The sequence below is a fragment of the Rhea americana genome, unplaced genomic scaffold (genome assembly GCF_003343005.1).
Source record: "Rhea americana isolate MKP2758 unplaced genomic scaffold, rheAme1 scaffold_37, whole genome shotgun sequence".
In the NCBI taxonomy this organism is placed as follows: domain Eukaryota; kingdom Metazoa; phylum Chordata; class Aves; order Rheiformes; family Rheidae; genus Rhea; species Rhea americana.
The window spans coordinates 2,166,697-2,190,916 of record NW_028186501.1 but is presented as its reverse complement, the minus strand read 5'-3'; the positions used below and the strand labels follow the sequence as shown (position 1 = coordinate 2,190,916).

At 40.5% G+C, this 24,220-nt stretch overlaps 1 protein-coding gene across 2 annotated transcripts in view; it reads left to right on the top strand.

Annotated features, from left to right (window-relative positions):
* LOC146591492 (organic cation/carnitine transporter 2-like) overlaps positions 1-20,385 on the top strand; it is a 31,042-nt gene extending 10,657 nt beyond the window's left edge. Inside the window, exons 3-10 of one of the 2 annotated variants that reach the window (XM_085312758.1) lie at positions 3,031-3,185; positions 4,443-4,614; positions 7,169-7,295; positions 11,975-12,075; positions 15,364-15,578; positions 16,416-16,598; positions 17,752-17,887; positions 18,887-20,385. In XM_085312758.1, coding sequence (XP_085168884.1) covers positions 3,031-3,185; positions 4,443-4,614; positions 7,169-7,295; positions 11,975-12,075; positions 15,364-15,578; positions 16,416-16,598; positions 17,752-17,887; positions 18,887-18,974 — 1,177 coding nt within the window. In that variant the 3' untranslated portion in view covers positions 18,975-20,385. The remainder of the gene's footprint in view (positions 1-3,030; positions 3,186-4,442; positions 4,615-7,168; positions 7,296-11,974; positions 12,076-15,363; positions 15,579-16,415; positions 16,599-17,751; positions 17,888-18,886) is intronic. The other variant, XM_085312759.1, reaches the window with a different exon arrangement.
* Positions 20,386-24,220: the final 3,835 nt, after the last annotated feature.

Here is a 24,220-nt window from a genome sequence, read left to right as displayed (position 1 = left end):
GTGCAACCRTGTGGTGTATTGACCACTCTCCTCAGCTTTGTATCATCAGCCAGCATTCTGTCTCATCATCTAGGTCATTAATGAAACGTTAAAGAATATTGACCCTGGAGTACTCCAGCAGCGATGCCTCCAGCTGGACTTGTATGCCACTTATCACAACCCTCTGAGCCTGGCAGTTCAAGCAGGTTTCGGTCCATATCACTGTCCACTAATCTAGCCTGTACTTTATCAGCTTCTATGTCTGAGAGACAGTATCCACAGCCTTATGAAAGTCAAGATGACATCTGCTGCTCTCGCTCTTCCACCAGGCTAGTCATCTCATTGTAGAGGGCTGTGAGGTTGGTTAAACATGCCTTTTCCCCCTTTGTAAGTCCATGCTGACTTCTCTCAGTCACCTTCTTTCCCTTCGTATTTTTGGAAGTGCTTTCCAGGGTTACTTTTTCCGTCCTTTCCCCAGGGATTAAGGTGAGGACTGATTTGTACTTCTCCAGGTCTTACTTGTCTTTCTTGAAGATAGGAGTGACACCTGCTTTCTTCTAGTCATGGCAATGATTATTGCCATGCAATAATCTCAAAGATTGAGAGTGGCCTTGCAATGACATTGGCTGACTCCCTTGGCATTCATGGGTTCATCCCATCAGGAACTGTGGACTTAGTGTGTCTGCTTGTTTAAATGTTCCCTAACCAGATCATCTTCCATCAAGGGTAAGTCTTCCTTGGCCCAGAGTTCCCCACTGGTCTCAGAGGCCTGGGATTTCTGAAGGCCATTCTTACCAATAAAAACTAAGGCAAAATATATGCAGAACTAACTATTTCTGTTCACTTTCTGTGCTGCATGCATTAGTATGCATGCAAGTATTAGTACTTGCTCTTGAGGGAGACACGTGGTTGTGCTGATTTCCCAGGCCACTACTTCCTTACTTGATTGCTGGTTGTCATCTCCCTCCCCTGTCCTAGATTGTAGCTCTCCTAACCTATCTGACAAGCTTGTTGGCAAAGATACTTTTGCCCTACTTAGGTGGAGCCTGTCTCTTCCAAGCAGTGCTTTCCTCAAAGAGGGTCCTAGAAAACAAAATGCTAGTACAAATACCAGTTGCACAACTTATTGTTGACCCACAAGATCTGTCCACTCCTCCTCAAAGCAGCAAGATCAAGGAGAAAACCACCTGAGCCAAGCAGTCATGCTTCGTGTTTTCCAGGTCTCCCCTAGCGGTATCATTGTTGCCTACATTGGAAGAGCAGCACGGAGTAATAGTCTGAGGGCTGGACAAGCCTTGTCATTCTTTCCACAAGATCCCAGATCCCCCAAAAAGCAGCAAATCTCCCTAGATAATGGGTCAGAACGGCAGATGTGGGTCTCCCATTGTTATCCCTCACAACTTCATTCTGGTTCAGTTGCTTCATTTGACAGAATTCTCAGTCCCTCATCAGCTATAAAGGTGCTAAATCACCTCTGTAGTTGCCAGTCTGCAGTGGGACTGGAGGTGTCCTCCTGGTGCCAGAAGTCACGAGCTTCCAGCCTTCGCCATCATGAGAGTGTCCATTTCGCAACCGAGTAAGCTCAGCTCTCTGTTCCTCCTTTGGTAGGGCTGGGGGGTTGATATCTTGATGCTGCAGAGTCTTGGAGAAGTGCTGGTCGGTCTCTTGCTCATCATCCCTTACTCTGTGCAGTCTTCTGACCTTTCCTGCCGCTCCTTTACTCGTGACACAGATCCTCAACAAGCACCTATCTGCAGTCAAGCAGACCATCTCCTGCTGCACCAGCCTCTGCAAGAGGCCCCCGGCTCTTCCTGCAGCCCAATACCTGCAGAGCTGCATCCCTCCTCTAGAACTCCAGAAGGCATCTGATGTTACAAGGCTGGTTGCTCCAGGAGCTGCTGGAGACTGTGCCCTGTGGTACGTCACCACCACTGCTGCGAATGTGGTTGCCATTCTGAGGAGTGTTGCTGGCCTCTTCTGTGCGAACCAGTGCACGAACTGCTGTGTCTGTTGGCTGCCTCTGCTAGCTGCGCTTTCCTTTCCTTTGGGGGCTGACGTTTAGACTCTGACAGCCTGTTGGAAGATGGGACAACTTCTAGAATTCTCATGTTAGCTGTGAGGGCAAATAAATGCAAATAAACTGCTAAATGGACAGTACAGCTCATCCACGTACTCTCATAACTACTAAAGGGCTACTAGTTTGTGATCAAAAGACCAAGTGCATCTAGCAACCCCTTTAGACTGTTTTGGCAAGCCTGCACTCCGATGTGTACTGTTACAGTCTGCCACCACCTACTGGTCTGCTACAGAAAGAGCCTTGCAGTGCGCTTGAGCCTTGCAGTGCGCTTGAGTCCTGCATGCCTGGCTGCAGGGACAGACAGGCGGGAGTGCTGGAGTGAATCAGTAGTTCAGAAATAACAGGTGGTTGAAAAACTATTTTGCTGGTGGTCTGTTCTTAATTCATTCTAATCCATCTAAACATTATAGCACACAACTAGATTTCGTGGTCAAGCTGAGTTTCAAAACTCAACTTGAGTTTTGTTGTTTGAGTTTTGGGTTTGCAGGAACCTGCATTCATTAGTCTTCCTGTCACAGGCCAGGAAGCCTACTTGGTTATGTAGATGCCCAGACCGAGACATAGGGACTGACTCTCTTACAGCTGAACTCAACATGGGTTTAACATACTCATCTGTGTAACAGACTGAGTGCACCTTAGAAGAGAAAGCATCTAATACTGCTGTTAAGTTTTAATTAATTTACTTCTCAATGATTTGTCTCCCTGTTCATCTTATCAGTAAAGAGGGAATAGTGTTCCATCACTTCCTTAAAGTTTAAGTTGCACTTAAATTCTTATTTCTTCTTGGCTAGCAGAACTCTTAATGTATTTAGAGCAGTTGTATGTGTCTCACATTTCCGTAACCTCTGCTTTCTGCAGGTATTTTGTATCTAGCTAGATGTGCATATGAGTAATCTTGTCTTTTCATTTCTGAAGATTTCTTCCGTGCTGTTGTATAATTAATTAATTTATTTATTTAAATCTCTCCATGGAAGGTTTGGCAGGAAGAATATTCTGTTCGTAACTATGGGAATGCAGACTGGCTTCAGCTTTGTGCAGGTCTTCTGTACCAGCTGGGAGATGTTCTCGGTGCTCTTTGTGCTGGTCGGCATGGGACAGATATCTAACTACGTGGCAGCGTTTGTTCTTGGTATGGACTACTGTTGCACTTAGCATGCATTCTGTATTTGTCTTCTCTTCCCTGTTTCTTTTCAGTACCGGCCAGGGTTGATTTATTTTGCMAAGCAGTACTGTTAAGAGTGTGTCCTCACCAAGCATGAATAATTCATGCTGTCTTTGGAAATTTCCAGTTGATAGAAATGCAGTCTGAATCAGTTCTGTGGTTTACCATTCTAAAGGATAAAAAACAGAAATTGATTATTTGAAGCAAAATCCATCTTTTATTTGGAGAGATGTGTAAGATGATATCCAGGGGTTGTATTTTCCATGGAAGGCCTAAATACACACTTGAAGTACAAAATTTTAAAAGAAAAAAATATAAACATTATAAAGTCTCTTTAAAACAGCCTATAGTAAAAATTAAATGGCATAATGATTCGTGATTTGTGTATTTTCAATTTAGCTAAGAGACTATCAGTCTTCAATTAATATTAATTACAGTAACTTTCTAAAGCAACAAATATTGGCAAGATATTCCTTTGTAACTGAATAAAGCCAGTACAGCCTGTGAAAACAATGTTTAGCTAACTTCACAGCAGATATTGTGCTGCACCTTCTGTAATCTCTGTAGATTTCTGTAGAAATGAAGAAGATTATATTTTTTCAGCCTCTTTTGATTTGCAGGTCCCTAAATGTTTCTAAAGGGAAGTGTTGATGCCTGTTAGTGCCTTTAATTCAACTGACAGTAGCCTGGCGTTTGATAGTTACCGTGCATGTGCTTCAAGTATATGCTCCAAGAGCTTGCAGGTTTTCCAGTTAATGGAGAAATAGATAGCTTTTTAGGAGGCGATACGCGGCAGAAACTTAATTTAGGCTTCTCTGAGTTTTTCTTTAAAGAAGCTGATCTCTCTCTGTAAGCTGGAGAGAGCTTATAGAGATCAAACTGAAGTTAACTGATGTGAGCGTTTTGTAGTACTTCTGGTGTTTTTAAGTCTTCAAGTGAAACGGAAGATTCTAAGGACACAGAACTACGGAAATTGTAGCCACTTCTAGCTACAGGAATACTGCATGGCTTCTCTCTCTTCCCTTTATAGAATTACTTAGATTGATGCAGGATCATTGCATGAAGTAGATCTGTGGTGCCTCTAAAATTGGAGAGCAGAGAGTGTTATTTGCAGTAACTACCCCATGTAATGTATTTCAAAGACAATTTTTAACATTATTTTTGATAAGTTATTTGGTTGCTCTTAAGTTAAAATGTTAATCTTCACTCTCTTGTTTTGAATAGGCACTGAAATTCTTGGCAAATCAGTTCGTATACTATTCTGCACACTAGGCGTTTGCATATTTTATGCATTTGGCTACATGTTGCTGCCGCTGTTTGCTTACTTCCTCAGAGACTGGCGGACGCTGCTTCTTGCTCTTACTTTACCTGGGCTACTCTGCATCCCACTCTGGTGGTGAGTGTAACCAAGTTTAAAATAAATTAGCCTTTAGAAGTTCTTGCTGGCAGATTTTTGTGATCCAGACTCCCTGCCAATCGGCCTGTAACAATAAAGTCCATGAGTGGGGATGTGGAAGAATGGGCATTGCATCCTTTGCTGTTCCCAAGATCTTACAGATATGGAGTCTATACCTGTGCGAGTGATCTCTAACTTGTGCCTGAAAACTCTGTTCTTCGTTTTCTGTCAAAAATTAAGAAAACTCATCTTTTAGAGAAAAAATAAGAAATAATGATATTTTACACTTAAATTTCTGAAAACCAAGAAATGCAGCAAAAGAAGCATACTCATGTAGTAATTCTGCTCGAGTAAGGCTCTGACATTATTTCACACGTTCACTTTGCCTTTATATTCTAAACAGAAGTCTTGTAGCCAAATACCTGTTGTATTCTCACACAGACACGTCTACTTACTGTTTCCTATCTTTATTCCCTTCACTGTCAATAGCTTTTGTATGTGACATTATTTGGCACTATATTTTCATTTACCCACAGGCCACACTCTTAACTGTCTCCTACCTGCCAGTAGCATTCATGTCCACATAACCCTGAGCTACTTCACCAAGGTGGCTTATATGACACAGTGCTGAAACAAGGTACACTGCATCTGTCAAGGCACATGTGTACCTCTCTTTTCTGACATGCAGAAGTTTTTAGGAGAAGCTCTGCAGCTCTCCAAGGAGAGTTCTGCTCCAAAGAGTCCTTCCACCRCTCAGTGTTGCTGCTGCTGTAGTGCTCAGTGTAACTGAAGTGCAAGCAATTAATTGCCAGAGGCTGTTACCAGCTTCAGACGATAGCATTTAAGTACATAGCTACGCAACATTATGCTGGTTTCCTTCAACTTTTGTTGAAGTAGATGTTCCAGAAGGGTGTCAAATATTGCAAGGCAATCCCAACTCTGCATTAGCACATTTTCTTGCCTACATGTGTGGAGAAAATTTTATGGTGGTCACCAGTGCTGTTTGGAAATGCTATAGGATTCTGATGTTCAGTTCTTTATTTTCCTATGGGCTGGAGTGTGTCCTTTTCATATTACCTGTCCATCTCTGACTTTTGTCTCACTGTAAATGTGTGCTGGAAAGATTTGAGAATTCCTTTTGGGAGTTGTTTTTTGTTTTTTTTTTAACAAAATTTTGCTGCTTCTGAATATAATGGACCAGCAAAAATAGTTGGCTTCCCTGCTTGGCATTGGCTAAATAGATGTAGAAAATATGTAATCTGAAGACAGTTTTTTCTGTGAGGAAAAAGTAAATAGGTGATCTCCTGTATAGGTGTAGTTAGTAGGAAACTTGCATCAAATGTTATGCACTGATTTGATGATGATGATAACAAATTATAGAAATATTTCAATTTTTTAAGTTGTAGTAAAATTGGAAATCAAGCAGATTTTATAAAGTAAAGATGCAGGGGAGGGCATTTTACAACATGAAAGTACAGCAGTATGCTAATTTGTAAGAAAAAAAATAAAATTGGTGAAATGTAATATGAATCAAGAAGAAAAGTATAATTAAAGAACCATGGCAATTATATTGCTTCATAGATAGAAGACACTTGTCTCAGGATTATTGTCACCATKGCAGCTGTCAGTCAAACAAGGAAGTGAATAAGCCATGTTAACTTAAAGTCTGTTAGTAACAGTGCACCACATTCTGACCCACTGCCTCCCCTTTGCATCAGGTTACCCTGGGGGCTGATCAGTGAAGGCTGCTTAGAGCTGCTTTCCACTCAAATCTACCCCTTGCTTTTTGAAAGGTGAGCCCTCACTTATCATTTCAAAAGAATTCACTTGTTCGTGCACCAGCTGAAATCCACGAACTTTAAGAGTAGGTCTGATTTAAGGGCAGAATGAGAAACCAGCTATTTTAGAAAGCCAGGCAATGATGAATGTGACACAGATATGCAAGTACTGCTTTTCAGCTTATACTGCTTTGCAGCTTGTCATATCTGTGAGACTTCAGTGCTTTCTTCCATAGTTAATGAAATACTACTTTTAAGTGGCATGTAAAGTTTAAGTASTCCACACGGTGGTGGTGTTTCTTCTCTTATACTAGCAACTGTAGTCTAATTCCATCTAGTTTCTCTTAGGAGGTTGAATGACTCATGAGATTTCCCCTTTCTGACTTGACTTTATAGCAACATTTACAATTACTAATTTTATGTGCGTTATTTTAAGCATTTGCCTCTTAATATACAGAACGCTGCTTGTGTTTTCTGAATTCATTTAATTAAATCTTTCTTCTCTATACTTTGAAAGTTTTGGTTGCTTTTTTTTCTGAATCATAATTCAGTTCCTTAGTATTTCTTAAATCCATTAAATCCATGAACACATTTTAGTCAGGTCTTTTTCAGTACACTAATCTGCTTTTGCAACTCTATGATTTTGGTTGTCACTGCTATAATACCTGAAAGGTATGGCAAGTTTTCCGCTCTTTGTTTTTGAAACAGTGTGTATTGGTGTCTGAAGCAGTACTGTCTCTGGAAATGCAGGCACTTTATTCTGAACCTTTTTGCAGGGTCATTCCAGAATCTCCCCGATGGCTGATTTCTCAGGGAAGATTTCAAGAGGCAGAAGCCATCATCCGAAAGGCTGCAAAAATGAATGGCATTACAGCCCCAGATGTAATACTTGACCCTATTGAGGTAAGATTCATTTAGCAGTGAAGTTGTTTGCTGGACCTTATTAATGACTATGCAAAGTGATTAATTTTCAGCCGTATGAATTGAGTTATGCCTGCAGCATATTATGCATCTCTCAAGTGGGTAAAATGTCACCTTTTTTTCCAAAGCTTTGCAGCAGGATACCCTTCCCCACTTCTTTAAGACTTATAAAGCCCTTGCTGTTTCAGTCCCATGTAATGTTCTAATGCAGGCATCCTTTTGATCCAGTCTATAGCCATCTGTTCTTTTTGAGTGGTAGCTTTTGGGGAGAAGGTAGTGAATTCTTTTGATACCATTTTATGATCTAAAGATAGCTATATGAAGCTGATGGCAAACTAACAGAGAGTGTGGTTTATCCCAGTGACTGAGTACAGTAAATCTTAGTCCAGACAGCTGGCAAGTGTCCTAGGATTCTGGTCTTTAAGGCCACTGGGACCTGGCCATGTTGCTCTGAGAAGGAGTATATCTCAGACTCAGCAGAGAATGTGTAAGCTCTTGACCTCTCTTGTTCTTTGTTTTCCTCCAGCTGATGATCTTTTTGAACAGAACAATCTGTGTCACAGTGATCAGATGCAGATAGTAATACTTCCGCTTTGAACAGGTTTTTATGCTTGCCCAGTCTAATACAGAACTAATCCTGAGCAGTGGCACTGAAAATGATGGTATTCTAGTTCAGTTTCTACTCCATATTAAAAAGAGGTCAAAACTCAAGTTCCTTTAGGATGGAGTAGCTAGGAGTGTATTTTCTTCCCCCATCCATTTCTTCCAACATGCCATTGTTTCCTCTAGGCATTTTCCCATTGTCTGAGCTGTTGCTGGCCTTAAAGTGTAGAAGCAGCTCCAAACGCATTCAAATGTGACCTCCAGAAGTCAGACAAGTACATCGTTTGCATAATCCAGGAGAATGGGAACCTGTGTAGGCAGATTCCTAGAGTGTGTCTGGGCCCAGTTACCCAGTTGTGTGCTGGTTGATAGCTGACATTTTCCAGTTGTTGATATGAAAATTGGTCTGCTCTTGATGTCACTGTACCCTGAGTATTCACTTTGTTTACAAGGCTTCTCTGCCATACTGAGGAAAATGGTTAGCCATTAAACTGTAATGTGTTGCTATTGAGATTGAAACAGCTTCAGCTTGGGCTAAAGTTAGTTGAAGTGGAGACAATCCTGTTTGTGCAGACTTGTTCATAGAAAGTGGGAGAAACATCCTGATCTCACTTGAATAAACTGAGAATGCTGGGAAAACCCAGACCTTCTGATAATTGCTTTTCCCCAGATTTTCATTGGAACATATTTTCTCTGTTCTCCTCCTCATGCTGTAGACGTGAAAATTCACCTATTCTCAGCACCACAGTCAGAGAACAGGTTTAGCTGTGGCTCCAATTCTGCTTGAGGCCACTGCCCCCAGAATGTTTCCACCTCCCTTTCTTAGAAAGAAATATTAATCTATTTGCCTCTGAATAGGGTAAGATTATGAAGCAGAGAAAGGCAGGGGCTAGATGAGGAGTATTGTCCTGGGAACAGTGGACAGAGGGGGAAATGCTGACTGCTGCTGCTGGGTCATTGGGGTGGCAGGAGTACACAGTGCTTCTTTGCAACCAAGCAGATAAACCATAGCACATCGACTTCTGTAAACACGGCTTACTTAACRTTCTGACACTCAGAAGAAAATGAGCTAGACTAAAGGGTTCTTGTTTAACTCCTAAAACTCCTTACCATCTTCTTTTTTTCCTTTTTTTAAGTAAAATAATACTGTGACAAAATAATTTGTGCAAAGTCTTTCTTCAGCAGTGGTCTGTTTACCCTGTTGTTTTGTTTGCTTTCTGAAGACTTATACTTCAAAGCAGGAAGCACACATCTTCTCTTGAGTTTCTAGAAAGTGTGATTACACTGCGAGGAGATTCTCAGAAATCCCAGCTGGATTTTTGGCCACATACAGTTGGAATGTGCATTCTGGATGGAGGAGTGAACAGAACTTCCATTTCAAGAATATTCCTAGATCCCATGTGGCTGGAAAGCAGCATCCGGAGTATTTAGCCCCCAGAGACTTAAAAGCATTTAGGATCCCTAAATGGTGACTAGCTGCAGACAAACTGCGCAGTGTAAATAGGTGCCRAATTACTCCATGTGAAGTGGATTACATTTTTGGATGATAAGTATCGTTTTTGTCCTCACAGCCCTTTCCATTCCTTCCTGTTCTGGCCTGTCCTGTTAATGATTATACTGCTTGGTTATCCAGCTGCTGAAAGGCAGGGCACTTTTCTCTCATAGAGTATGACTGTTTGAATTTTACTGTCTTCCTGGTTTGTTTTGTGGTTTGTTTGTTTCTTCTTTTCTTTTTTTTTTCCTGTTTCCTGTTTGTTGGTTTCTTGGCAACAAATAGTGGCAGAACTGGAGAGTCTTTAGGAAAGATCATGTGATTTATGAGAAAGGGCTGTGCACTGTAAAGCTATCTGCAGTTTGTGTTGTGGGAGGAATATCTCTTCAGGCAGTGTGACAACTATAAAATAGACAGCCATTTTCCTTAGTAGAAAATGAAGACCCATGAAAGCAGATACACTGAAGCTTGCAGTGCAAGAACATCCRGTCATTATTTTATCCTCCTGGTCTTCAGAACAAAATATGTGTCAGAAACRGCTTTCACTTGAATACAGACATTGYATCAAGTGTAATGACACCTCTGTTTCCATTATCACAGATAAAGTTTACAAGAGAAGGTAACTCTTGTCCTTCAACTTAAAATATATATTAAGGGCCTCAAGTCAGTGTCTAGGAACTAGCTTGCCAAAAGAAACGAGCACATAACTGGACATGAAGAGGTTCTTGAGAAATAAGTTAAACTAATGGTTGCTTTTGTCTCTGGATGAGTATGTTGTGTCCTAGAATACATCTAACTTTTTCCACTAGCCTAGCCTACTGTTTTAAGGAAAAAAGTATTGTAAGTTAACCTAGAACAGAGTGCAGTATGTTATGTTAGATCAGACTGCAAGATTTCTGAAAAGTCTGTAGTAGTTAGTGATTGCACTATTTTGAAGCTACAATCATAATTTACTTTTATCTGATAATCATGTACACATACTGTGAAATAATACATATTGCCAACAAAAGGCATTCAGTCCTTAAACATACCCAATTAATATATGACATTCTCCACTCAAGCTGAATTGGAAAATCATGTGAAGAAGAAAGCATTGTATGCATATTTTTTTTGTGTGTTTGCACATAGTAGAGCTCTGTCAGGCAAGAGTGGTTCTTCTAGTTGTGGAAAGAGAAGTCTTTGCTTAAATATTGTGAGCTGCCAAGACCCTTAACAATGCGATAAGTGTTGAAATTAAAAATATTTCAGTATTATTACTTTTTTAATTTGATAATTTTGAGCTTCTATGGAGGATGCGTGTTTCTTTCTTTGTTAGATTTCCAACTATTAATAAGACTCCCAGATTCGCGTAAGATTATTTTTCTGTTAAGATATTTTGTATCTATGTAGGAAATTGTAAGACCGTGATCTTATTAACATTCTTACTGTGAGACTATAAAAAATCAGCATGAAATTGATAAGCGAGTAGCCTGTGATAAATCCTGAAACTTGGCATCTTTTATGATGACAAATTATGGTATGTCTAGAAAACACACCATTGCCATATAGCATTACTTTGTCGGAGTTCACAGTTTTAATCGATGGAACATGTGCTCTCAGGTCACCTTTTACATGTTTTGAAAAATCCCTCCCTGTACTCTCTGTTTAGGAGTCTAAATTTAAGTCCACATTCTTAAAAATTCTTTGCTTTTGTATAATCTTATCAAGCACAAAACTTGTTAGCGTGCTTCATGCATGAGTATCTTTGCATTGTTTACATGGAAGTTGTTTTATTTTGAAGAGCTGGGAGGTTTCAGAAGGAAGAGAGAGGGAATGTGTTGTGTTTTTGCTTAGGTTCATACAAGGAGATTTTTTAAAACAGGGTAGATAAGGATAGGKACTCTTCAGCTCATCAAGCAATATGTCCCAGGGCTTAAATACGTTACTGTTAGCTCCAACATGAAGAATCATTTACTAAATCTCTCCTGCTGCACTTTAATCTTGTTGTTTTTTGCYTCGTCTGCAGTGGACATAGAGGACAGTTTATTACTTTCTTCCTTTTGCTAATCTTTGAAGACCATTCTCAGTCTTCTAAGTCTCCCTCAGTCTTCTAGTCTTAAGCTAGATAAACTCTGTTCTTTCACTCTTTTRCAGATCACATTTTTCAAATGTCTCATCATCCTTGTTGCTCTCTTCCTGACTGGGTGTAGTTGATCTACATGATCCTCAAGGTTTAGTGCTGAAAACTGGACTTAAGAACCAGGCCAGCAGTGATACATAAATTGTAAATTAATGCAGTTGCTTTATTGGGCCTCAGGTAGAGAAAATAAATACTAATTTCAGCCTAAATTTTAAGTGACTTTAAATCAAGAAGGAAGAATTGCTTTTACAGGTAGCTGGCTTTTATGGCTAATATCCTCTTGGTTAAAACTGAGGTGCGTGTTCTTGCTCTGCGGCATGTTGAAAGGGAGCAAGGCTCTATCAAAATATTGATACATAAATTGTTTTGGGGGGATTATTTTCACAATAATTCTGTTTGCAGGAATTTAGTGTTCCTATATTTGTGTTCCTATATTTTTCTTTCCAGCTGCAAGACTTGAATTCCCAGAAGCAACAGGCACACAACATTTTGGATCTAGTGAAAACCCAAAATATCCGAACCATCACAATTATGTCAGTGATTCTCTGGTAAGGAAAGGCTGTGGCTTAGGCGTAAGTAAGCACACAAGCAGCAAAACAATAAGAAACTGCTCTTTGAGCATTTTTGCAAGAACTTCAAAGATATTTCAAACAGGTATGGATAAAGTTGGTTAGCTTATAGACCAGTGAGCTACTGGCTGAAGCTAAATGATTCTGGTTGCATATGTTCTTTATTTCAGCAATAGCCTAGAAACACATCTGGATTGTTTTCTCTTTCAGAAGCAGAGAAAACTGCCTACTTTGAATTAAGCAAGAATCAAATCAACTGACTGATGTATAGGAATCCTAACTGATATTAGGAATCTGGGAATTCTCATGTGCCTGGAATGAAATTTCTAAGAAGAATGATTTGTGCCCTGTCCCCAGTTGGAGAGCTGCTCTCCAGGGGCATGAACACAGCACTGGCTGACTTGTCGGGAAAATCTTTCTATTTTTTTTTTTATATATATATTGCCTCTTAAAGGGATAAAGCTGCCTTTAAGTTCTAGTTTGAGATTTTCTTAGACTTTCATGCTAATCAGTCTTTTCCTCTGCCATTCTCAACCTTGTTTTACATTAGCTGAAGCAAAACTTTGTGCTCMGTGTCAGCTGCCATTTTGCAATGTTGGAAATCTCAGCGAGGCTTTAATTGATATTGTTTGTGTTTGCAGAAGAGATAAAATGGAGAGGGTAGTTTTTATCTTGGCAGAGACTATCCAAGTGAGATTTAATTAGTGCCTGTACCTACTGTGTCCTAACCAAGAAAGTCCTTCAGCTGTGTTGGATGTAGGTCTGTTTGCTGTCTCTCTGAAAAATGTTCCTTTGCCTTAGTGGGGTAAAAGTTTGAAGTTTAGTCTGCTGTTCTACCAGTGTGTGCAAGCTGATGTGGTGTGGCTTTTTGGATGAGGTGATGATTTGGCTGATATTTAAGCCAGCTTCTCTTGCCCATTGCAAAGCACAGTGCTCCTGACACACTGAGAAGGGATCTTGAAAGGAGAACAGCTCAAAAAAAGAAAGGAGTATGTTGTTTCTTTGAGGAGATGTCAACGCAGTTTCTGTATAGTGTTGTCTTCCCCTCTTCTTAACTCCAAATGCTGATTCATATCTTTAATTGGAAGTTAACTAGAGAATTGAGACTGCCTCATTTCTTATAACTTACATGGAAGTAGAGAGTTTATAGGCACAGCCAATTTTGTGTGCATGGATGAATATATATCAATTGTGAAACCTATTTGAACAGCATTTCTGGCAGGACAAATCATTTCAAGGAACAACAGTGACATGGCAGTGTGTAATCCATTCCAAATGCTGAGTAACTATTTACTGCCTAATAAAAGAAGTTTTGTGGTAGAAGGAAAGAGCCAAACMTTTGCAACTTACTTGCATAGTCTTATCTATTCTTGCAAATCTTGCAGAAAAATATTCAGTGGGTTTTGACTAGTTTTCTGCTATTTTTACCTTGCATGTCAGTTGCTTAACCTCTTTTTAAATCATTTCCCAAAATATAAAGCATCCTATTCTGATCCATAGCAATGTATTTGGCCCACAGGTAGTATATTCTGAGTTATGATCTAGAGTGTCTCATACAAGAAGCTCTATAGAACAGAGTTGTTACAGATAGCAGTACAATCGATGTCATAGTCACATATTGCTGAGGGTTTAAAATAGCCTTGCTAATTTTGAGTAGGTAGCAGGCCTTTAAACTGATTTCTCTGCTAGTTTTGTGTCAGGGAGGAGAAAATTTGGCCTCTCATCACCCTCAAATATGTAAATACCGCAAAATTTTTCCTAGAAAATTTTTGCCTGTATGAAGGTTTGCCTGTATAATAAGCTATGGCAAACTGCTACTGAAAGTGAGTTCCAGAAGGCTCAGCTAGCTTATTGCATGTAACAGTAACTCCTGGGAGCACCGAGGTGGGTGTTCTGTGCAGCATCAACAACACTGCATAATAATTGCTTTTGAAATGAATAGCTTTAGTTGGCAGATCATGCACAGAAATGTGGGTTTACCCATAGTTATACGACTTTATGCCTTCCCAGGTATAGTGGACAACTTTATTTTAGGCAATTGGTCCATAAATGCTCTTCCCATATGAAGTAAGGAAGAGAGACTAATCTTGGATTGTAACTTTCTGTAAGGAACAGGGATCTACTTTGTTCAGTGCAGTGTTTTGCTTAACATCTCCAGGATTCATTATAATATAAACGCTGAAGGAAAGGAAGCACTAAGAGCTCTGTGCCTAATTGTTTTACGCTTCCTGATCCAGTGTCCATTATTTCTTTGTTTACCATTTGTTACATGTTGGTGAAGTATAGCCTTCTCCCAACATCTCCCAAGATACCACAGGATTTGTCTCCAAGGTCAGCTGTGTGTTTTCTCTGACCAAATGGGAGCCAGCTCCCGTCTGGCAGTGGCATAGTTAAGATGGCAATATTCCCTGCCAGTGAGCACTGATCCAGGCACAGAGCCATGCTAATGGGACTTGGATGCTGTCCAGCCAGCTTGGTCTATGAGGAAACCATACTCCTCCTCTCCTGCTTCGTACACAAAGCAGAGAGGAATGACACAGAAACATTTTTGTCTACCCAGAGTTCGCTATTACTGTCTTTCTAAACTTAATGAAAAGCCTCAGCTTCAGAAGCAGGCTAAATTCAGTGCTCCAGACTTTTAGGCTAAGGTTATAATCACTAGTAATGCAAACTTCTGTATCCCTGCGTTATGGGTGAATCACTTCTCTCAGGGGTGGCCTGAAATGTGGGGCATAGGTGAGAAGCAATCAGCCCCTCTCCATCAGTTTGAGTAGCAGGGACAAATAAGATCTAAAAGTGACAGATACTGAGAGCTTCTTTGCAAGGTCTGAATGAGAGTAGAATGGATAGTTGCAAAGTCATGTAATGGCAGCAGAAATGATGATCACTATAGCTGCAGGAACATCCAGCATGGATTAGCTCATAGGCCTGTTCCACAGCAAGGCTAACAACAGCTCCAGACTTGCCTAATCATGTTAATGCTGAATAGGATGTTTTTTATTTTTTTAAATCTTTGAATTGCAGAGAAACTCAACAAATAAAATGCAGCAGCACTGTGTAACTGTTACCTTGCTGTTTCTGAAGTCAGCACTTTAGATGCTTGCTTCAAAGCTGGAAGAATAGCGTAGATACTGAATTTACTTTACATAGTGAAATTGTAATTTCTCAGCTTAACAGAGATGTGAAGAGGTTCCTGCTAACTTGTGTCTTTATGAACCTCAGGAAGAAGAGCAAATCTGTCTGATACTGTTCTTCTGCTTCTTTCAGGATGATAATCTCTGTTGGTTATTTTGGACTTTCACTTGACACACCTAACTTGCATGGAGACATCTATGTAAACTGCTTCCTCTCAGCAGTGATTGAAGTTCCAGCCTATATAATTGCCTGGCTGCTGCTTCGCAGTTTCCCCCGACGGTATTCAATGGCTGCTGCGTTATTCTTAGGAGGCTGTGTTCTTCTCTTCATTCAGCTGGTGCCTGCACGTATGGAATCCTTAGTTGATATCAGACATGCATGCTAGGTGAAGTCCAGTACCATGCATTGGGCAGATGTGGACAAAAAGTATCTTGAGGGGACTGAATGTAGATAATTTCTTCCTATCTTCGCCCCTCTTCCTTATCTCCCAGTGCTTCTGCACAGGGCACTTACAAGGCATGTCAGTTCAGATACGTTTTTCTAAAGGTGGGCCATTTGCTTTGTGATCTGTTGGGATCAGCACTGCAGTCCAGTTTTACCTGAATGTGCATCTCAGGTGCCTTAACAAGGTCCTAGAGCAAAACTAGAACATGACTAGATGGAGTTTACTGGGAGGCTGCAGAACTTACTTCCCAAACAACTGTCAATGATGATTTTCTCTTTAGGGCTTATGCAAGGTTGTATTCCAGGAAAGCCGTTGTGGAAGTATTTATCATAAGCAGAGAAGCTTTACTGAACAAGCGTGGATACCTAAAATAATGTTGGGCAATTAAAAAGGAGGGGAAAATAACATTTGTTGGATATCAGACCATACATATCTTTAGGCCAGTTAGGTTATGATGGTTGTGGTCTCTTTCTAATAATGGTGTTAAATTTGATTATGGGTGGGGGCAGAAGATTTGTGTATAACACGTGTTTACAAATCAGGTAATAAACAGAAGGAAACGAGCAAGAATTTGTCATCCTAGCAGTAATAAAAGTTGCTTGTGCTCATAGATGTGTGCAGGAAAAAAAGACACCAGATACTGTAATTAATTAGACAGGAGTTATACAAACACAATTAAATTAATAGATACGGTGATTTATCAGAGTTTTATGAAGGTCTTCCTGCATTTTGATTTCAGATATTCGTGTCCTATCTATTCTGCTGGTGATGATAGGGAAATTTGGGATCACATCTGCCTTTTCAATGGTTTATGTTTACACGGCTGAGCTCTACCCAACAGTAGTGAGAAACATGGGAGTTGGAGCAAGTTCCATGGCCTCCAGGCTAGGCAGTATCCTCTCGCCTTACTTTGTTTACCTTGGTAAGTTACTGGCCATTTGTCTGGTACCATGCACTGGGCAGATGCTGGTATTTGGAAAATACTGTTTCAGTATTGCCTACAAAACTTAATTCTGCTGATGTAATTGCATCCAAACCATCTTTCTGTGTAGGAAATGCTGTTGCAACATCGTAGCCACAACATAGGAAACCTTACAAGACCTTTCAGGAGGGGAAGGTGATTTTGCTTAAAACAAATTGAAATAAAATAGGTTTCACTTGCTTGCACTCACACTCACGGTCATACTCACAGACGCCAGAATGTGTGCATCAAAGACATATGTTGAGCAGTCTGGCACCACGATGCTTGTGTCCTGATGTCAGGTCCAGAATCCACYGCAATGACATGGAGGACGAAGGACAGTGACTGTCAAGTCCTCCTCATGTCTCCTGCATTGCTGTTAGGCTGGCAACTATGTGCAGGTTTTGGATAGGCTTTTTACCCTTGTGGAGCTGACAGTGGTCAGAGTCCCACCTCTGTGAGTCATTGGGATTTGCTGGCTGTTCTTTGTCTCCGTATCCGGGGGCATCTTGTGAAACTGCAGGTAGATGTGCACACCCAGACGCTCATGTCGTTCTCCATTCATACCAATCTGTGCCTTTGTGTTAGAATTCTTTACATCTCTTTGTTGTCATATTGCGCATGGGAAGCTGCAGACAGTATCTTTTATGTGTGTCTTGTGTTAGCTGTAACATGCTAACATGCTGTAACCAAACGATTACCGCTTCTGTTCTTCTTTGCTCAGCCTTAGGTCATGAGGGTATAGCGAAGTTTTCCCTTGCAACAGGATTTTTATTCAACTTTTAAAAACAGGAGGATCTCAAAACATCGCTGAACAATAGTCATAACACAGAGAAATTGTTTCAAGCTTATTGAAGAGGTACTTTGAAGACTTACAATCTTACAAACTCAGTAGGATCAGTTTAAACTGCTCGCATAGCCATTATTTCCTGGTCTCTTGCATTCCCACATACAAATCAACATCCACTTTGAATGCTGAACTCTGAGGGTCTTTTTTTTTCTTTTTTTACCAAAAGCTTAAACCTTGCAGGGATAAAGCTGTGTACCCAAGTTCGTAGATATGAATGTTATTCATAACTTAAAGTTGATGTTCACTTTTCTTGTGTTCTGCTAGGTGCCTATGATAGATTCCTGCCTTACATCCTCATGGGGAGCCTGACTGTACTGTCAGGAATTCTCACTTTATTTCTGCCAGAAAGCTATGGTATGCCCCTTCCTGACACAACTGAGCAAATGCTCACAGTGAAAGGGTAAGTGTTGCCTTCTAATCTTTTTTAGTAAATCTGTTCTATCTATAAATTTATAAACATGCGTGTGTGTGTATATTTATATTTCTCCTTGTATAGCTCCATCTTAGATTTTAAAGAACTTAGTTTGCTATGTATAAAACATACCAACAGTAGGACAGATTTGACTCAGTAGAGACTAATGAATTTATAGCACAAGTAATGATGGGCCAATATACTCTATAGCATAGCAGTTTTGGTTATAAGTTGGCTATGCACTGGTAGGAAGTCTAAAAGTTATAAGAAYGACTGAACAGTTAGAAAGACTTGTTTATGAGACACAGCTTTGAGCAGAGTACCTGGAGAGGAGGGGAAGACTTGTCTAGGTATGGTCGGGCAGGGAGTTTGGCCTTGGTAATTAAGTTAACCCTTCTGTTGAAGATAAAAGAGCCTGGTTGGAATCTTGGTCAATCTTTCCAAGTTTGTATGTACATATTTAGGCTCCACACTCACCATTTTACTCTGACTGAATAAAAGTATGTGAAAGAAATGCATTTATAGAAAATATGTTGCTTTGCATAGTTACTTTTAAAGGTACAGTGATACTTTGAGTTTTAATCAAAATGTTTTTGACTGGTAACAGTCCTGGTTAAAAGTAGCTTGTCAGTTAAATAGTCTTAATTTTAGCCTGTATGTTTCAGATGATTTTGCAGTATCAAAGGCTATTAAAAAAATTGTTTATCTTTTCAGAGTCTTAAAGTCACATGAGTACTGGCAAAAGGCTGAACTCTTCCATTTAGTTCCATTGAACTAAAAGGGCTTTGAGRATATTTGTCCTTTTGTTGTGACTCTGATTTAGGAAGGTACATAAGGAAATACCTGGCATAAGAATGGAAACTACCCAACTGAAGCCAATAGGATGTTAAAATTAGGAAACTATAATGTCAAATAGTGTTAAAGATATTTCTCTCCATATATTTATTACTAGTTATTTTTCTTTTTYTCCTTTTTTCTTTTTTACAGACTAAAATACAGGCCAGCACCTAATAACACAAGAGTTTCAAGGAATGAAGAAGAAAATCCAGTGATTTTGAAAAGCACAGCTTTCTGATGAAACTCCTATCTACTTCCTGGTGCACTGAAAGCTAAATGGACTTTTCTTCTAATATTCCTTCTAGAAAGGGCTAGTGGCAACACTTTGCTTCCTGTAATTTTAACTTTATTTATTAATTTGAACACTGTGTTCCATACATTCTCTTTTTATATGACCGTAAATACTGTATAGCCTTTAATGGGATTTTCAGCCTCATTAGTTTTAATGCATCGATAACATGGAACAGTTTCTGATCAATCCTTTGAAACTTTAAGCATATAGTTCGGATTAAAGATGCTTGAAAATGGGTTCAAGGGCTGGCAGAGTACCTAGATTCCCTCAGTGAACCTTCTTCAGAGGTAATGCATAGCAAGAGTTAAAAATTGTCAGAAAAAAATTGCTAATCAATTTTGGTTCCTTGGCTTCTGTCTCTGGGCAGAAGGAAATTTATTTATTGTAGTAAAGGGTATGAAAACATACTGCTTGGTAATCTTACTCAAGTGACTTTGCACATGCTGATCTTTTTAACCAGTTTAGGAGAATGAAAAGAAAGATTCTGAAAGTTAAATTAAAACTTGATATGCTTTAACTCAGAATGAACTGAGAGGGTTGTCTTACATAAAATACTGCTAGTATTGGAAGTTTTGCTAAAAAAAATCCACTTGTTCCCAATGCTGTTTTTCAAATATAAGTATCTGATGACATTGCTTACATCTGACATTGGAATGTGACCTGCTTCAAGGTCATATTTATTTTAAATGATGCAAAAGACTTCATCTGTATGCGGAGGAGGGGGGAATGTTAGTTTGGGGTTCTTCCTGTTTGATATGCATTGGAAGTTTTCTGTCTAAATTGTTTTTAAAGTCTTCTGTGCAATTTGAATGACAGAATCAAACAAGTGTAGGTCTGTTTTCAGAAAGTTTAATTCTCTTGTCCTTTTTCTCTCTTTCTTTTACACACTTGCATGCACAACACACACAATCAATGATATATTTAGAGCTATTTTTTTTTGTTCTACACCACTGCRTTGACTTTATGTGGAGGAATTTATTGAGAGCAAAATTTAGTATAAACTTCTGACCACTGATTCCTGATTCTCAAGTGTCAAGTGTATGATTTTTATGAGGTCTGTTATTTCACATATGTCATGAAATCAGTGAAGGGGTTTTTTTAATTGTTAAAGAAAAGAAAAAGAAAAAGAAATCATGTTGACAGTCTGCCAAGTTCCTTGGGTCACAAAAGCACCCCTGGTAGTACCTGTGTTTCTTTAAAAATATATCTATGTATGTCAGTCTCATTTATGCTGTTCTGAAAGTGCATTTACATTATACTGTGACAGATTTGAATAATGAAAGCATTTGTTTTTTGTGGTACTTACTTGTGGGGTTTTTTGTCTTGTAAAAAGTTTAATAAACAGAATCTAAACATCTATGGTCAAAGCTGTTAGGGGCCTTACTTTCTGGTACAGCACCTGTTATGAAAGTTTTTAGCATTTCATTACTGCATTTAAATATTTAGGATCAGCTGATTTAAGGCTTTTGTTAACCATCACCCCATATTCTGTCCACGGGAACCATACTGTAGTAGTTGGATTGATGCACTGCTTTGTGCCCCCTAAACCTGCTTGCATTAGAAACAAGATGTGGAAAACATTGTACATACTATGGTTTTCTAACTCCTGTGACAGATGTCTTAATTATTAGGGTTTGCTGCTCTTTCTCCACCATTTTCTCACATTGTTTGTTTGTTCCAATTTCTGGATATAGCAGGTAGTTGGCCAACACTGCCATGTCACAGAAAAATACAAAATGTTGTATTGTCAGTTCTTCTGAGAAAGGCCAGAGTTTCAGCAGGTTCAGTGTCACTCCTGCTTTGATAGAYTGACAGGTCCCTAGCAGAAGGGTTTGTAATGCAGTGTATGATTTGAAACCAGTGCAAAAATTGAGAATCTGATTTTTGCAGGCCTCACCGCACATCATTTAATAGGCTTGACATGAGCAAATACATGCCAGGAGAGTGCATGAAACTACCTGTCTCCCTGTCGAGCTAATCAGGAGGAGTGAACCTCCCCTTTTCCAAAAGATGCAATGTAATTTGTCAGTTCGTCACTTTTTTWAAAAAAAATATTCATTGCAAACAAAAGAATAAGGTCTCAAACTCAATATAAATATTTTCCTTATAAGTCTTAYCAATTTTATAGTATTAGGAACTGGAATATACTGAAGCAACTTTGTGTGTTTTAGAAGAAATATGATCACCACAGGAATTTGAGACAAAACACATTTAGCTGTAACTTCCTAGTAATGAATTTGCCAATGTAAGCAACTGTGTCCCACATGTCTCTGCTGTAATCTGTTTCAGAAAATACCCTGAAATGTTAAGATACATGCTTGTCTGGCACGTGATCCTTTACAGAAACTCCTGTCCTGAAGTCTCAAGTGCAAATAGCATCTGATGCAGATGTTTGTCTCCATTGTTTTATGCAGGTATGTGCCTTGATAGTGAGACTTCTGTTCTTGAATATTTAAATGGTCTAATGTTTACTAAGTGACTTTTGAGCCAACCAAACTGGGAATCTCACAATTATGACTAATACTGCAAAAACACAATGGCAAACTCTGTGTCACAAAATGTATTTCCTTCCTTGATAACCTTTTTAAACAGAATGTGTGGATCGGAAACATAGAATTTAATACAGCGTACTGGGTTACTTTATTATCCTGCTCCGATTCTCAAGTTCATCTTTAAAACAGGGAGCTTGTTTTAGTGCGTAGTCAGAACCCTGCTAATACATGTTCCCAAAAGAACTCGAGGGAATATTTGAAAAGCATCAGCAGGTAGGTGATCTGCTCTAGGCAAATCAAACCCAGATGAAAGGAACCGACACAGCAGCTACCTGGTGGTGTGGTGCTGTCACTGCTGGCGACGGGAGGACTTGCAGCACTGAACGTGGCTGTGGATGCCCGAAGAAGAAAGCCCGGGTACTGCACAGCACCTGGGCGCTGACGGGGGTGCGCTGAGCGCTGCGTTTTCAGGCATGGCTGACTTCAGAGAGCGTGTGATACTGCTCACAGACGTTTTGTGGGCAGGTCACTTTGAGTGTTACGCTGATGTGGAGCAGAATTAGGACCTACTTTCTGAGGCCCTGCTGTAGGTGGGCCACTCTTACAACTTCAGATTCTGTGGGACGCCACTCGTCCCGGCGGAGCCGCTGTGCGAGTTGACGGGAGGAATCGAGCTCCAGCGGGAGATGCTCCTCTCTGCCCAGCCGCGGAACAGCGGCGTGCAATGTGCGGCAGCAGTTCAGGCCCAAGGTGAGGTYGCACCGGGGTATTGCAGATCCTCTCTTTAGAGAGGAGTTAATGTTTTTCCGAATGCCGGTTTGCCTGGTGTGCGAGGCAGTAAACAAAGACCTGTTCTGTTGCACTTTGGCAAAGCTGTCCTTTGTGCTGGGAGTACCCTGTTATCTTCAAAGAAGCAAAGAGGGAGTCGTTGTAAGGTGGAAGGGACAGAATTTGCCTTTGAAAGAAGAGTTGTGATAAAGCTACGAGGTCATTGTACTGCCCCGGCCCCGGCAGGTAAAGGGGACTTTGACATTCAGACTAASTTTAACCTGGGAAAGGCTAAAATGTCTCTGATATCCAGAATCTGCTCCTGGTAAGGTGAAGTTATTTGCTGAAAGAGAACGATACGCAGCGCACCATGGTCACCAGGGAAGGCCTTATACCCTGCAGCTAGGATCGCTCGATTTCTAGCTCTGAGATCGACTCCCTTCATTGCCTTGGGGAGTCGCATCTTGTGACTTCGGTTTCCTTGTGYGCAGAGCTGAAACTCGGTTAACTCAAAGGTACCATAAGGAGTGTTTTGCCAGAGTGACGTTCMTGTTAGTGTGTTCAGTTTGGACTCGCGTGACTACGAATGTAGCGCTTAGAACAGTACTCGCCTTTTGGAAGCAGTTGGCTTCAGATCAGTTCGGATGCTGTTTTTGCTAATGRTGGGAACACCTGTCCCCTGCTTCCAGGTTACAGACTGGAAAACAGAAAGCCCAGGGTGGTGGTGCATTACCTGGGGACTTGGACTGGAGCGAGTCAGGTCTAGGGCAAGTTTTTCAACTCCTAATCATCGTATCCTTTAAGTTGCAACACTTTGATAACTGCATGTGAAACTGCCTTCAGCGCAAGGAGGGGCATTATTTAATTTTCTCACTGTTCTCCTACCCAGGTTGTAAAAGTATTGTTTTTTCAGGGGACTCTCATTCTGCAGTAGGATAATACTAGTACTGTGTTGCTGGTCTCGTGGATTTTGTGATTGATGATGTGAATTATACCCATCTCTGCTCTGCAGCTGGTTCCTTCTTACAGTCTCACCCGCAGGGGGCTTTTCCTTTTTAATGCTCTGCGAGGTGCTGTGTGTGTGAGCACGAGTAAATTGATGGGACTGTCTCTGTAAGTAAATTTATGTGTTTTACTATTTGTGGAATAGAAGCTCTCTCTTGGACAGTTGTAAATGGTTTCCTTAAAACACAAAATCAGCTTAACCAACATAGTGCATCGCTTACAAATGCATTTGGGGGGTGATTTAACCTACTAATAATGGCCACAGCCTTGTATATAGAAAGACAAATATTTTCAAATGAAAGACTGATTTCTTCTCAGAATGTACGTATTCCTAGCTGTAACTAAGTTGATTCTTAATATAGCTTTTTTTTTATATAGAAATGCATATTGTTTCAGAATAAAATCATACCAGGAAGTCTCTTTAAATGAAGTACATGTTAGTTTTTTGTTTTTTAACATCTTCATGTTTTAAGGAGCTGTTGTTTGCATAAGAGCTTCTTCATTTTTTAGAGTCCTGTAGGCATGCTTAGTGTCTTTCATGATATAGTGACCTTTTCCCCATAGGTTTTTAAATGCTCGCTAAAAGCAAACGGGGCTTCATAGTGACAGGAGCACTGCCCGTGACCGCCGTCCGCGGGAGAGGCGAGCGGGCGGTGAACGACAGGAAGCAGCGACGGGGACGCTCGCTTCCCGTCCCCTCCCTCGGCGGGTGCGGCGATGCCCTCCTCCCTCCTGGCCCGCCGCGGAGGCGAAGCCGCTCGAGCTCCGGCTGTGCAAATAGTCGCAGGCAGAAGTCCCGCTGCGCCGGCAGCCAAACTGCGGCTTCCTGGCACCCCTGGCCGCGGAGGCTCTCCGGTGCAGCAGCGCCCGGCGGCATCCCGGCCGCCCAGGGTGGGGTGGGGGGACGCGGCATCCCGGCCGCTCCGC